Below are 13,936 nucleotides of genomic sequence, written 5' to 3' on the forward strand. Positions count from 1 at the left end.
GCATCTTCTCTAAATTTTTAAAAAATCTTCGACCATATTTATTTATTGCTACACTAAAAATATTGTAAATCGATTTTAAAGAAGATTAAGAAGATTCTATTCACATCGTTGACACAAGGGAAGAATATTTCTCTAAAATATATTTTTCACGAAATAATATTAATCAAATTTGTTACGTTTAAAATTTCGTATTTTTGAAAATACAACGAAAGAGAGGAAGTTTCATATTTACGCCACTCTGCAAGATTTTTACTCAACCTACTTTCATACGGTAATTTTGAAATTTTATAAAAGCGGAATTTGTGAATTGTCACCATTTTTATTTTTTTTTTCTCATAACTTTTCAAATACTATTAATCCTTTCGTATAAATATATCTTTCAAAAAAAAACATGACACGGTGGTAGAAATATTTTTCCATTTCTATCCCTCTGAATGTAAGATCTCCGTTTAAGACGGAAAATCATTCGATTTATGAAATACAGAAGGAAGAAGAAAAAAAAGTAACGTACAACTCTAGATATCGTTCCTCGCGGAATTATAAATAAATGAAATTTCCTTAACAGCATACCACCTGATTCCTTCCTTCCATTTTATATGAAATTCGTTTCTGTTGTAAGAGCTTCCTGTAATCCTTAATAGGAGCATCCACCGTTCGTTAATCTACTTTGGTTCAGGGGGAGGGATAGGTAATCCTTGGAGGCTTAATTGAAAAGCTCGATCGAGGAAATTTGCTTTAATAATAGATATTCCATTCTTCGTTTAGAAATATTTCCAACCGTATTTGACCACGGATCCTCTCAAGAAAGGATCTTTATTCCGTCGTGAAAATTCTCTTTTATGTATGGAAACAAAAAGGAAGAAATTTGCGCGGATCCATCGATCGAGGAGTTCTTCCTTCGTTCTTCCAATTCTTCTCTGAGAACCGATCTATGAACAAGTGATCGTGATCCATAATTAAAGTAGAGAAATACGAGGGAGATATATCTGCTCTCTAATTAACGGGTTAATAATTATGTTCGTAACCAAACCCAAGTCCAAGATCGGCTCCATGGGGGAGGAGGCTAAATCGTTTCCCTCCCTCTCTCTCTATCTAGTTCTGCCACGATTGATGCAATTGTAATGGCCTGGCAATTACACAACGAGTTGGTTGATAATATCCACAGTGTACTCCACTCGTTGAAGCGAAACTCACGAGTGAGTGAGAAAACGCTATTATTCAGATTATTCGCTTTCAACGTAAATCAGCGTAAATCAGATTACTTGTTATTGCAAAAATAATTCACAAAGGTAATAATAAGTGAAAAACCTATCCGATCGAAATATATAAAAATATAAATGAGAGAAAATTTATATTCACTCTTTTTTCTCAAACTTGGCGAAAATTCAATCTAATCGTTCGAATCCCCCTCTCTCCCTCTCGAAACAACAAAAAAAGAAAAAAAAAAAAAAAAAAAAAGAACGAGCAAAGAAACCGCTCTCGAAGGAGGAGAATTGCCAACGGCAATTCTCGTTGAACGTTCTCAAAGTGGTGGTGGAGATGTTCTCCTCGAGGCTGGCTCGTTAAAAAATAAAAAAAAAAAAGAGGAGGAAGAAAGGTGTCGTCCACCACCAGTGGAGAGAAGTGGCCGTGTAACACTGGTCGCTATCGATTGGCGCATCGTGCCTCGGCCAGAACACGATGTCCCAATTTCCAGGATACAAAAGAGAGGTATGCACACACACACACACACACATACGCACACGTGTGACAAGGGAGAACAAGCTTCGTTCCTCGATCGAGAGAACATCGAGGAACGAATTCGATGAAGAGAGAGAGAGAGAGAGAGAGAGAGTATCGCGGAAAGTGTTCTCCTTCATCTCTCTTTGATCTGTCACAGGCACCTGGCACGGAAAGTCTGTCATTCGTAATAATAACTCGACCTTCCACGGGAACGGGAAGCCTCTTTGGGAAGGGAGGAGGGTTCCTAGCTTATCTCCGGTTGCATCTTATCGCGAGATTCGTACATTGTTCCTTCCGACTCTTTCTGCCCTCCCCTCTCTCCCTTCCCCTCTACTCCCCCTGTTTTATCCTCTTTCTTCGCCGGGGCGAACATCTGCTACGTAACTTCGTTCGATGCGTTCAGAAGGGGGAGGAGAGGGGAGGGGAAAGGGGGGGGGGGTCGCAGTCCATATTTCTTTACATCTCTCGCGAAATGTTAAATGTCTGGTTTTATATATGTATATATCGATCTTTTTTTTGCGACCATTTTTTTTTTCAGAGAGATGGAGAAATTTGAATTCTGAGGAAATTGGAATGGAGGATGGAATTTGAAAGAATGAAATTTAGGATCGTTTCGATTTGATTGATTTTTTGATCAATTTTCTGATTTGAGGAAGATGAATATTGAGCAAGGATGAGGTTATTATATATTCAATAATGGTTAGCTTTGGAGGAGGAGAGAGAGAGAGAGAGAGAGAGAGAAAGGTGAATATCGTTTGAGATGAGATGATTCGTATTTTTTCGGGTCTCGTTTAATTTATTTAATTTGGTCGAAGGGTTATCGGCCAACTTTCACAACAAATTTTGAAATTGTTGAAAGGGGAAGGCAGCACTTGAATTTTACGGCCGAGAAGGTTACGGCCTCCACTCTTTGAGCCTCTAGATAGCGTATTTTTACGATTCCTGGCTTCGACGCGGCTTTCCTAGACTTTACGACTTTAAAACAAACAATCCACGATGTGCTCGCTATATTTCCCCCTCCCCTCCTCTCTCCTTGCTCGCTGACGCCTGAGAATTTCGGGATTTATGTCTCCTGTCGGCAATAACGGTATAACTCTATTATATATGTATACGTATCGAAAAAAAAATATTTCCATGGAAACATATTGGATGACAAAAATAGAGTAACAATTTTACAAAGATTTTCGTAATTATCGTTCCAAAAATTATCGAATATTTTTCGATGAAACGCTGGATATCCTTAACGATAATCGAGATTAGTCTCTCCATAATATATCTGATAATAACAGATGTATATATATTATAATTTTACTCGAAATTTTTTAAATTAGCCACTTTTGCAATCTTCCAACGCAGGATTAACACCCATTATACTCTTACGAGATATCGAATATTGATCTCCGTACGTGGATATGTCGACGAGAAGAGGAGGACCACCACGAAGGAAGTCTGTGTTGCGTAGATGACGCAGAGCGATTTGAAGAATCCGAAGCGTTTAGGGCGTCGAGTAACACGTCGGGGTCACGTCGTTACAAAAGGAAGGAGGGTGAGGAGAGACAAATTATAGGAAAAGCGCGCGAGGGAAGAGGTTGGGTTACTGTTGGTTTAGGGCTTGCTCTCTCGAGGAAACACGACACCGAGCGTTCAACAGCGTTTCTCGAACCATTAGCTATTTACGGAAACAGCGGTGCAAATGGGGCGTTGCACGATTTTCCTTTCGTTTCGTTTCGTTTCGTGGATGAAAGAAGCATGGCTCTCCTCCCTTCTCTCCTTTTTTCCTCCTGAATACCGTAGAATCTGAAGGAGGGAAAGGGTTGCTGGAAGGAGAGCTCCCTTTATTTCGGGAGTCGAAAAATCGTGTAACGATTGTAGAGCTTCGTTCTCCCTTCTTCTTCTTCTTCCTCTTCTTTTTAACTTTTACTATTTTTCTTAGCGCGAGAATCGTTCGAAGCAATTAGCACCGCGTAAGGGCGCTGTTTTTTTTTTTCTTCTTCTTCTTCTTCTTCTCGAGGGAACTTTTCGTTTCGAAATATTTATGGAGGCTCGAATTTATTTATCACTTCCGATTTTGATTCTTTTAATTAATGAAGTCAAGTTATAGGAGAGATGTATACGTGGCTGTCACAGGCAGCATATCTCAAGGTTGTGTACAAGATGGTTAAATAGATCGATCAACAGGTTTAATCGAGATATTTTTTGGATCTGATGATGAAAAATTATCAGCAAATATCGAGAAGAAATTTCAAATAGTCTACTCTGATTCGTCGCGCAAACAACTCGACTAAATCTTACTCACCATGCGATCAGAAATTCGCCAGCATTTTTTGAAACATTCATGATATAATTAACCTACAAAACTAACAATAAACGAGATATAAGAACAGTATACCGCTCCACGCAAGGCTGTCTAAATGAGCAATCTCGTGGACGTAATTCGTGGATAATAAGGGAAGAATCTCTGTTGGAGAGGAGGAAGATACGTTTGAAAGATAGACGAGGGAAGAAAAGAGAAACCCTCTCGAAAATATATCCGGATATTTGGGTCACGCGCCGATGGATACGCACGACTCGTTCCACGCGTAATTCGACGCGTGCACGTTTCAATGAGAGAGGAAGAAGAGGAGGAGGAGGAGGAGGAATCGGTTTAGTCACGAGTGTCCTCTCTAAAGCGGCGCTTTATCCAGGTTTATAGGCGGTGGACGATGGATTTAAAAGCGCCACTTTCATCCTCCACGTGTTGTCTCTTTACGATACATTCGCTCTCTCTCTCTCTCTCTCTCTCTCTCTCTCTCTCTCTCTCTCTCTCTCTCTCTCGGTTGTAATCGGTTTTGCAAGGCATCGCGTGGCATCAGACCACTCCGATTCCTGAAAAATTTATGAACGAGACGGGAAAGAGAGATCGAAGGGGGAGGGTCGTCGATGTTGAAGCTACGAACAATACACGTATATATATATTGGAGAGATTCAAGTGGAATTTCTGGCTTTCTTTGATTAATCGTGATTGGTTTCAAATAATTTGGGATAATTTTTAACCGTTTGTCGGCTGCCAATCGAAGAGTACATATTTAAGGGTGTTAAAAGAGTATACGTATCATTTCTCTCGAGCAAAAGTTTTATTGGAAAAATACTCATTGATCAATAACGCAATAAGGAATTAGGTAATTTTAAATAATTTCAGATTAACTGTTTGTCGGATGCCAATCAAAGAGTACTTATTTAAGGGTGTTAAAAGAGTATACGTATCATTTCTCTCGAGCAAAAGTTTTATTAGAAAAATACTTATTGATCAATAACGCAATAAGGAATTAGATAATTTTAAATAATTTGAGATAATTCAATCGTTTGTCGAGTGCCAATCGAAGAGTACTTATTTAAGAGTGTTAAAAGATTAGACATATCATTAAGCTTTTCTGTCGAGCTAAAAGTTTTATTCGAAAAATATTCATTGATCAATAAGGAATTATGCATTAAGGAATTAGATAATTTTAAATAATTTCAGATTAACCGTTTGTCGGATATCAATCGTATCATTAAGCTTTTCTGTCGAGCAAAAATTTTATTCGAAAAATATTGATAAATAACGCAATAAGGAATTAGATAATTTTAAATAATTTGAGATAAAGTGTTCGCCTGGTGCTAATCGAAGAGTACTTATTAAGGGTGTTAAAAGAGTATACATATCATTTTTGTCGAGCAAAAGTTTTATTGGAAAAATATTGATAAATAATTCAATAAGGAATTATTAATAAAAATTTTAAATAATTTGAGATAATTCAATCGAGTGCCAATCGAAGAGTACTTATTTAAGGGTGTTAAAAGAGTATACGTATCATTCCTCTCGAGCAAAACTTTTATTGGAAAAATACTCATTGATTAATAACGCAATAAAATAATTTTAAATAATTTGAGATAATTCAAGCGTTTGTCGGGTGCCAATCGAAGAGTATACATATATATCATTTCTGTCGAGCAAAAGTTTTATTCAAAAACTGTTTAAAAAAAATAATCCGATAGAAAGAAGAGGAACAATGCCTTATTCCCGAGAGAGAAGCAACATCATCCCCCCTTTTGGAAAAGTGTCTAGAGTGCTTCTCTGTTTACCTTCTTTCTTACCCTTTGCGTATCGACTTACCCCCTTCTCTCGAAACGATAAGAAACGATAGGAAACGCGGTTCAATATTTGAGCAGCTCGTGTGTCTAAATCATACCCCTCCTAAAGCAAATTACGAGGGGGAAGGGATCTAAGGCTCTCGATCTCAAATTCGACGACAACGTTTAAACCGAATTTAAAGGTTCGACAATAAGATTTCTTGCCACGATTTGACGCTTTTAATTCGGCGATCAAAGCTTGAAGAGTTCAATTTCGAATTTTTCAATTTTTGTTTCAGTTTCAATTTCCTGTAGAATAGAGAAGAGTTTCGTCGAGTTGTGTTGTAATTCGAGGATTAAACGAAGGAGATGTATTTATAATTCCAAGTAAAAGTGTATACGATCTCGAAACGAAAGGTTCGAGATGGAAAATGAATTGGAAATTCAAACTCTACTTAATTATTTATTTAATGTAAAAAAAAATATATATATATATAAGAAGAATAAAAGAAACAAAGTTGCTTCTTATGGCGACACCTGTTGAATACGCCTGCCTTTCATCGAACAATTGCTTCGCTTCCAACAACAACAACAACAACAACAACAACAACGCGTGAGTCGAGAAGAATGGGTGTCTTTCGATATCGATACCGATCTGACAAACAATCGACTGTTAAACGATACCAGCCTCTCTTGGAGCGGAGAGGAGCGATCGACGTCGAACGAGCGAGAGAATGTGTTGATGAGAAACGTAAACCCCCCCACCCCGTTTATCCTCCCCCGTTGAGGCAGGCATCAAGGTCAGGGCGTGATCCCGCCACGTCGTATATCATCGTTACGGCGTGGAATACCGCAGTTAAGGGTTAAATGCTGCCTTTATCAATCAGAGGCTGGCCCCCGGGTCTTTCTCATACACGTCTATCGCCTATTTCCTCCGGGCCGGACGCGAATTTCCATTAATCGTGCCGCCGCCGTTGCGAGCGGACGACTTTAAAAAGCAGCTCGTTCTCGGATCCGGATGTACGTTTCGACGTGGGTGGGAAATATTTTCGAAGAAGAAGCGAGATTTTGAGAGGTAAGGGAGAAGGGGGTGATGGGGTTGAGATCTTTGATCTTTTGGGTTTGGTTGAAATTGAATTGAAATTAGGAATGGTTTGTTTAGAATTGCTCAATTTTTAGCAATAGGGATATATGTTGTTTCTTTTTGTTTTGCATTCAGATAAATTACAATCTTTCTATTATTTATACTGAGTATTCCTCTGAATCGTGAGCATTCAACATTTTGACTGAACCGAGTGTCGAAAATTATCCTATCTTATAGAAATTTTTTAAATAATTGTGAATCACTCTTTGGAAAATGTGTAAGTGTTAAAAATCATCCTATCTCCATTCTTCATATCAAAATTTGAAATTCTCTAAATAATTGTGAATCATTTTTTGAGTAAAGCAAAAGTATGAGTGTCAAAAATCATCCTGTCATACAAATTCTCCAAATAATTGTGAATCATTCTTTGAAAATTGTGAGTATCAAAAATCATTCTATCTCCATTCTTCATATCAAAATTTGAAATTCCTCAAATAATTTTGAATTATTCTTTGAAAAGTATGAATGTCAAAAATCATTCTATCTTCATTCTTCATATCAAAATTCTCCAAATAATTGTGAATCACTCTTTGAAAAACGTGAGTGTCAAAAATCATTCTATCTCTATTCTTCATATCAAAATTCTCCAAATAATTGTGAATCATTCTTTGAAAATTGTGAATATCAAAAATCATTCTATCTCCATTCTTCATATCAAAATTTGAAATTCCTCAAATAATTGTGAATCTCTCTTTGAAAAATGTGAGTGTCAAAAATCATTCTATCTTCATTCTTCATATAAAAATTCTCCAAATAATTGTGAATCACTCTTTGAAAAACGTGAGTGTCAAAAATCATTCTATCTCTATTCTTCATATCAAAATTTGAAATTCCTCAAATAATTGTGAATTATTCTTTGAAAAGTATGAATGTCAAAAATCATTCTATCTTCATTCTTCATACATATTATCAACATTTAAAATTCCCCAAATAATTGTAAATCACTCTTTGAAAAATGTGAGTGTCAAAAATCATTCTATCTCTATTCTTTATATCAGTATTTGAAATTCCCAAAATAATTGTGAATCATTTTTTAAAAAGTATGAATGTCAAAAATCATTCTATCTTCATTCTTCATACATATTATCAACATTTAAAATTCTCCAAATAATTGTGAATCATTTAAAAAGTGTGAGTGTCAAAAATCATCCTATCTCCATTCTTCATATCAAAATTTGAAATTCCTCAAATAATTATGAATCTCTCTTTGAAAAATGTGAGTGTCAAAAATCATTCTATCTCTATTCTTTATATCAGCATTTGAAATTCCCAAAATAATTGTGAATCATTTTTTAAAAATTATGAATGTCAAAAATCATTCTATCTTCATTCTTCATACATATTATCAACATTTAAAATTCTCCAAATAATTGTGAATCATTTAAAAAGTGTGAGTGTCAAAAATCATCCTATCTCCATTCTTCATATCAAAATTTGAAATTCCTCAAATAATTATGAATCACTCTTTAAAAAGTGTGAGTATCAAAAATCATCCTATCTCCATTCTTCATATCAAAATTCTCCAAATAATTGTGAATCATTCTTTGAAAAGTATGAGTATCAAAAATCATTCTATCTTCATTCTTCATATCAATTTGAAATTCCGAAAATAATTGTGAATCACTCTTTAAAAAGTGTGAGTGTCAAAAATCGGGGGAAACCGTAATCCCTACGGCCAATTTGGCCGGAACGCTCGACCTTCTATCCACGCAATTTCAACCTGCAATTATCGTGAGTCATCGCGAAGTCTTACAGATTACGGTGTTATAGAGGCGAAGCTTCTTAGCTGCGATCATGATAATTCCGTCGGGGGATACCCGTCTATTCTACCTGTTGGTAATGGCCTTCGCCTCGAGGGTCGAGTCATTCGTGGGAGGATCGATCCCCCTCTCGACGTATCCGATCCATGAGAAAATAATACTTTTTATTAAATACTCCCCACGAACAATCGCGCGGTTCTTGTTGTTGCTGCTGCGAATAATACGATCGTGACTCGCTCGAGGAAAGGAAACACCTTTGAACGAGTGTCCAACGTTACTTCCTTCGTCGAATCGTTTCGAAATTTAAATTATTTATTGTATATTAAAAATTCTGAACGAAACTTAAGTTCTAACAAAAGATATTATATGTATGAGGAGATCAGGCTCTAACTTTTCCTCTAACTCGATTTTATCAATTTTTATACATATTTGTGTATATGTATATTATTATTATATTATATTATTGTATATTAAAAATTTTGGACGAAACTTAAATTCTAACAAAAGATATTATATATATGAGGAGATTAGGCTAATGTCTATCTCCATTCTTTAATATATAATATAATATATAAGATAATTATATATAGGATAATTATCTAATCTTCTCATTCTTTCTTCTCCTAACTTTTCCTCTAACTTTTATCAATTTTTATACATATTTGTATATATGCATGATGGTGAGAGGAGCATGCTTCTCCATCCATTCTTTCAACCTGTGGTCCTCGTATCGGAGAACAACAACAACAACAACAACAACAACAACAACGAAGATCTCAGGTTGCCTCGAAAGCCAATTAACCGAGGAAGTAATTTTGATTTACGTAGCCACGGCCTGCATCCTTTAGGCATCCTGGAGGAGCAACGCTGCCAACGGGAACCACTTTAAGGGGGATAAGTTATGTACGTGGCCGTGGTCACCTGCCGCATCGGCCCTCGAGATGCCTTCCAACAGCTCGTTCGCAGCTGCATCGTCTTTGGACGCTGCGAGAAAAGACAAAGGAACCGCGGAGGCCATGTTCGACAAGATATCCGATATTGAAAATTTTTGAATCGTACTTCCCTTCCAAAACTTGTCGGTTTTTCAAAGAGTACGAAAATAATATATTTCTCTACAGAAAGAGAGGAAGAGAAGAGAGAGGGTTGTAAATTCAAAATACACCCCTTTTTAAAATTCATTATCTCCAAAAACTTCTTATCCATATTTTCCTCGAACACTTCCTTAACCTTAATGTTTGCACCTCTTTCTCAAAAGATTGAAAATTTTTGAATCGTATTTCTTCTCTTTCGATTCAAAATTTGTCGGCTTTTCAACTCGTACGAAAATAATATATTTCTCTACAGAAAGAGAGGAAGAGAGAGGGTTGTAAACTCAAAATATACACCCCTTTTTAAAATTCATTATCTCCAAAAACACTTCTTATCCATATTTTCCTCCAACACTTTCTTAATGTTTGCACCTCTTTCTCAAAAGATTGAAAATTTTTGAATCGTATTTCTTCTCTTTCGATTCAAAATTTGTCGGCTTTTCAAAGACACTCGTACGAAAATAATATATTTCTCTACAGAAAGAGAGGAAGAGAAGAGAGAGGGTTGTAAATTCAAAATACACCCCTCTTTAAAATTCATTATCTCCAAAAACACTTCTTATCCATATTTTCCTCGAACACTTCCTTAATGTTTGCACCTCTTTTTCAATTCCTCCAGAATAAGAAGAAGAAGGAGAAGAAGAAGAAGAAACTACAACCCCCTTTTTCCAAACGTTCGTCCGGATTTACTTCGTCGACGTCTCCGAAAGGGTTGCGTTCTAATCCGAGTCGACTCGAACACGTGAGTCAGAGTCACCGGACACCTTGAACCCCCGTCGAAGTGGGTTGGGATCGTGGCAACCTGTGCCACCCTCGCCAACCCCAAAGATTGATGGTGACAGGGCGGAGGGATAGTCATCGATTCGAGAGAGAGAGGGGGGGGAAGGGGGAAAGTTTAAAGTTTCTCCCGCTGAACACGCATTGCCTCTTAAATACACTTAAGCTTAACAACCGTTTCTTTTTAGATGATGAAGAGTAGTCGATGATGAAGAAATTGGGTAGAGGAGGAGGAAGCTTTGCCTAAACTTTTGGATTTAAAATTTATATCTCGGCAAAAGAATTATTAAGATTGAATGGATGAATCATCTTTTCATCGATCGACTAATACATATGTGCCCCAGTTTTTCACAAGTTTGAAAAAAAAAAAAAAAAAGATATAGATTCTGGTGTAATCGGTAACGATAACAATTTAATTAATAATTGCTTGAAATTATGCGATTAATAATACGATGATATTGCGCGTGTCGTACAAGCTTTTATGTTATTACTAAAATTAACAATATCGTAATTTATGCCGCACCAGGTATATATATATATATATATATATATATATATATAGTTGTTGAACGGCCACTATCGAAAGGGGAGGAGGGGGGCATATTAACGATTTGACAATTCGAATTATAAACAAATGGAATCACAGAGGCCGGCAGAAATTTGCTGTATGAAATATTCATCCATCTTCGAACTTGTTAAACCGTGCCAATCGTAATAACGGATTAAACCGCATTATAATAATAAATCGGAGTGTAACATAATTTCCCATGTTTCGAAAGAGAAAATAACGATCCATTGTTAACCATTTTGCTGATGGATACATGGTCTTAACATATAGAAAATTAAGCGTGTATCTAACAGAATTTTTTCTTTTCCCTCTTTGTTCCAGGTACGTACACACGATTTTAACATACGATGCACACTGATGCGCTCCACTAATACAGACACGGACGAGACGTCGTGTAAGTAAAATTTCAAGGATTCTTTTTCCTCCGTCTATTCGATATAAACGTTCCTTTTAATCTTTCACACGCATCTAAATATATATATATATATATATAATACATTTTTTTAATATTCGTTCGATGAGATATCGATTTAACCAATTGTGAAACAATTTTTTTTTTTTTTTATCTTGAAAGTAGTATAGGAAAGTTGTTGGAAATTTAAGAAGAGAGAGAGAGAGAGAGAGAGTGAAGAAAAAAAAATTTGGCGCAACTTATTAACATTCAATGAGAAGAAGAATATTATATGAGAAGTTTTCTCCGGCTCGTTTAACATTTTCACGCTCGAACGGCGAATAAAACTCGATACCTTCTTCGCTTTACCCAATATATATTATAGATAGGACGTGTCAGGATCGATACATTTTTCGAATACATTTTTCCCCGCCTCTTTTTAATCGTTGTTTAAATGAAATTCAACGTTTCAAGAAAAATTTAATCCTAAACTCTGCAACTTCGTTTTAAATTATTTATAGCAAGAAACGAATAATAAAGAAGAACAAATAATAAAAGAAATAATTGCCTACAACTTGTAACGTTTCGAGAGCACGAAAATTTCTGATCCTTGCGACATACGGAAAGCGGCCTTCGACATCTGCGACCAGTTAGCCAACTTCTCGAGAACCCGTGGTCGGCTTGTTTTGTTTACGACTCGGCTAAACACCGAATCACCGGTGATTTTCCAAAGGTTCGCGGGTATAAACGGGTTTAGAGGAGACTCCCACGACATGTGGTCGGCCCTTTAATGGAGGAACGGTTATGATTCTTAGCCTATCCTTTCGATTTCTTTTTTTCTTTTTTTTTTTTTTTTTTTTTCGACTTCCTCGAGGAAGAACGTTCACGGATCACGGGCCTAATGTTCTTTTAATTGGCGTGCGCCATTGTTGGACGCAGGCAACGAGTATCCTTTCCTCGAGGTGATCCCCGTTCCTGGAACCGATTTGTTATCGTTTGAAGGATGAAGGCTCTTCTGTTCGCATAATTTTGCAAGAATCATTTTTTCGAGCAACAAAGAGTAAGAATGTGTTTTCAAAGTGTTTTGGAGTACAAGTAGTAGTTAATTGGATCCAATGTGAGTTTCCAGTGTGAATTATTATTATTAATTATTTGTTTTGAGAATATTTATTTGTACGATTTTTTAAAGATTTTTTTAAAATTCTAAAATCCAACAATGTATCGTAAAAAAAAGATCGATTCTTCCTTCTTAATTTCTGTTTAAGAAAAGAATATATGTATTTTTCCATTGGAAAAAAAGGAACCATGACTAATTTCCTTGTGAGAGAACTCCATTACGATACGAAAAGAAAAGAAGAAGAGGAAGAAGAAGAAAAAAAAACATCATCTCGCAACGCAACACGTTTCCCTTTTTTCCCCTCCACCTTGGAAAAACATTTTAAACGAAGAAAACACGGCAAAGGATTCCAAGAAGCTTCCTCCCTCCTTGATCCACGTGGCTATCGTTTTCGCGATGTTATTCCATTATTATTGGTTGGCAAATAACAATAGAGTCCACTTCTCGAGGACATCTCTGATACAATCGAGTTTAACATTTTATACAAGCCATTGCAGCCTCCTTAAATCTTGAATCCAGAATTTTGACCTGCTTTCAAGTCCACGTGAATTGTTTGCGCAGCCGCCCCCAGACGGTTTATCCGGACAACGATCACCTGGATCGTCTCGAGAGAGGCTTGTTAGAATGTTTATCCAACCAATTTTCCGCCAAGGGAGAAAATGGCCGCCAAATATCCTGCTCGTTATTCGATACACCTCTTGGATGGAAAACGATTTTTATTTCGTCTCTTGTTTATCTCTCGAAGACTTTTAACTAACTCTCTTTTATTTAGATTTTTGATTCGAGCTATATTCTCCATTTTTGAATATAAATTTTAAAAGAGAAGCGACAGTTTTTTCAATTTTTAAAACAATTTTTCAAACGCAGAAGAATTAACATGGAGGAACTTTTCGATCTTTAAAGAAAGAAAGAAAGAAACTCGAGATTATTTTCCAAGATAAACATAAAGATTCGCAAAAAGCGAACGATAATCGCCTTGCTTTCACAAAAAGGATCGCCTCTTCGAAAATAGGAAACTAACCCTATTTTCCAACTGACAGGGTGGTCTCGTCACAGGCCCAATAGCCCCTTGAGCTACCTAAAATTACGAGGTCCGGCCAACGACTCGATTTCCGATCTCCTAGTTGTTTGTTTTTCCAATTTTCCATAACCCAAACTAACGGGGAAATAGAGATAGGTATAAGGTATAAGGTATCTTCTGCAAGAATCTAGCTATAGTTGAAATGATACAAGTGAAAAAATAAGTTTAAAATAATTTTTAAACGTGGATACGTAAACTG

General features: G+C 36.4%; 1 protein-coding gene across 2 annotated transcripts in view; it reads left to right on the forward strand.

The window, feature by feature from the left end:
- Window positions 1-13,936, forward strand: part of LOC122714048 (teneurin-m) — a 604,012-nt gene that overhangs the window by 502,671 nt on the left and 87,405 nt on the right. Inside the window, exon 2 of one of the 2 annotated variants that reach the window (XM_043935059.1) lies at window positions 11,470-11,542. The exons of the other annotated variant lie outside the window; for it this stretch is intronic. Coding sequence (XP_043790994.1) covers window positions 11,506-11,542 — 37 coding nt within the window. The 5' untranslated portion in view covers window positions 11,470-11,505. The remainder of the gene's footprint in view (window positions 1-11,469; window positions 11,543-13,936) is intronic. 2 annotated transcript variants of the gene reach the window in all.

The sequence above is a fragment of the Apis laboriosa genome, unplaced genomic scaffold (assembly GCF_014066325.1).
Source record: "Apis laboriosa isolate Shangri-la unplaced genomic scaffold, ASM1406632v1 scaffold112_cov148, whole genome shotgun sequence".
NCBI lineage: Eukaryota > Metazoa > Arthropoda > Insecta > Hymenoptera > Apidae > Apis > Apis laboriosa.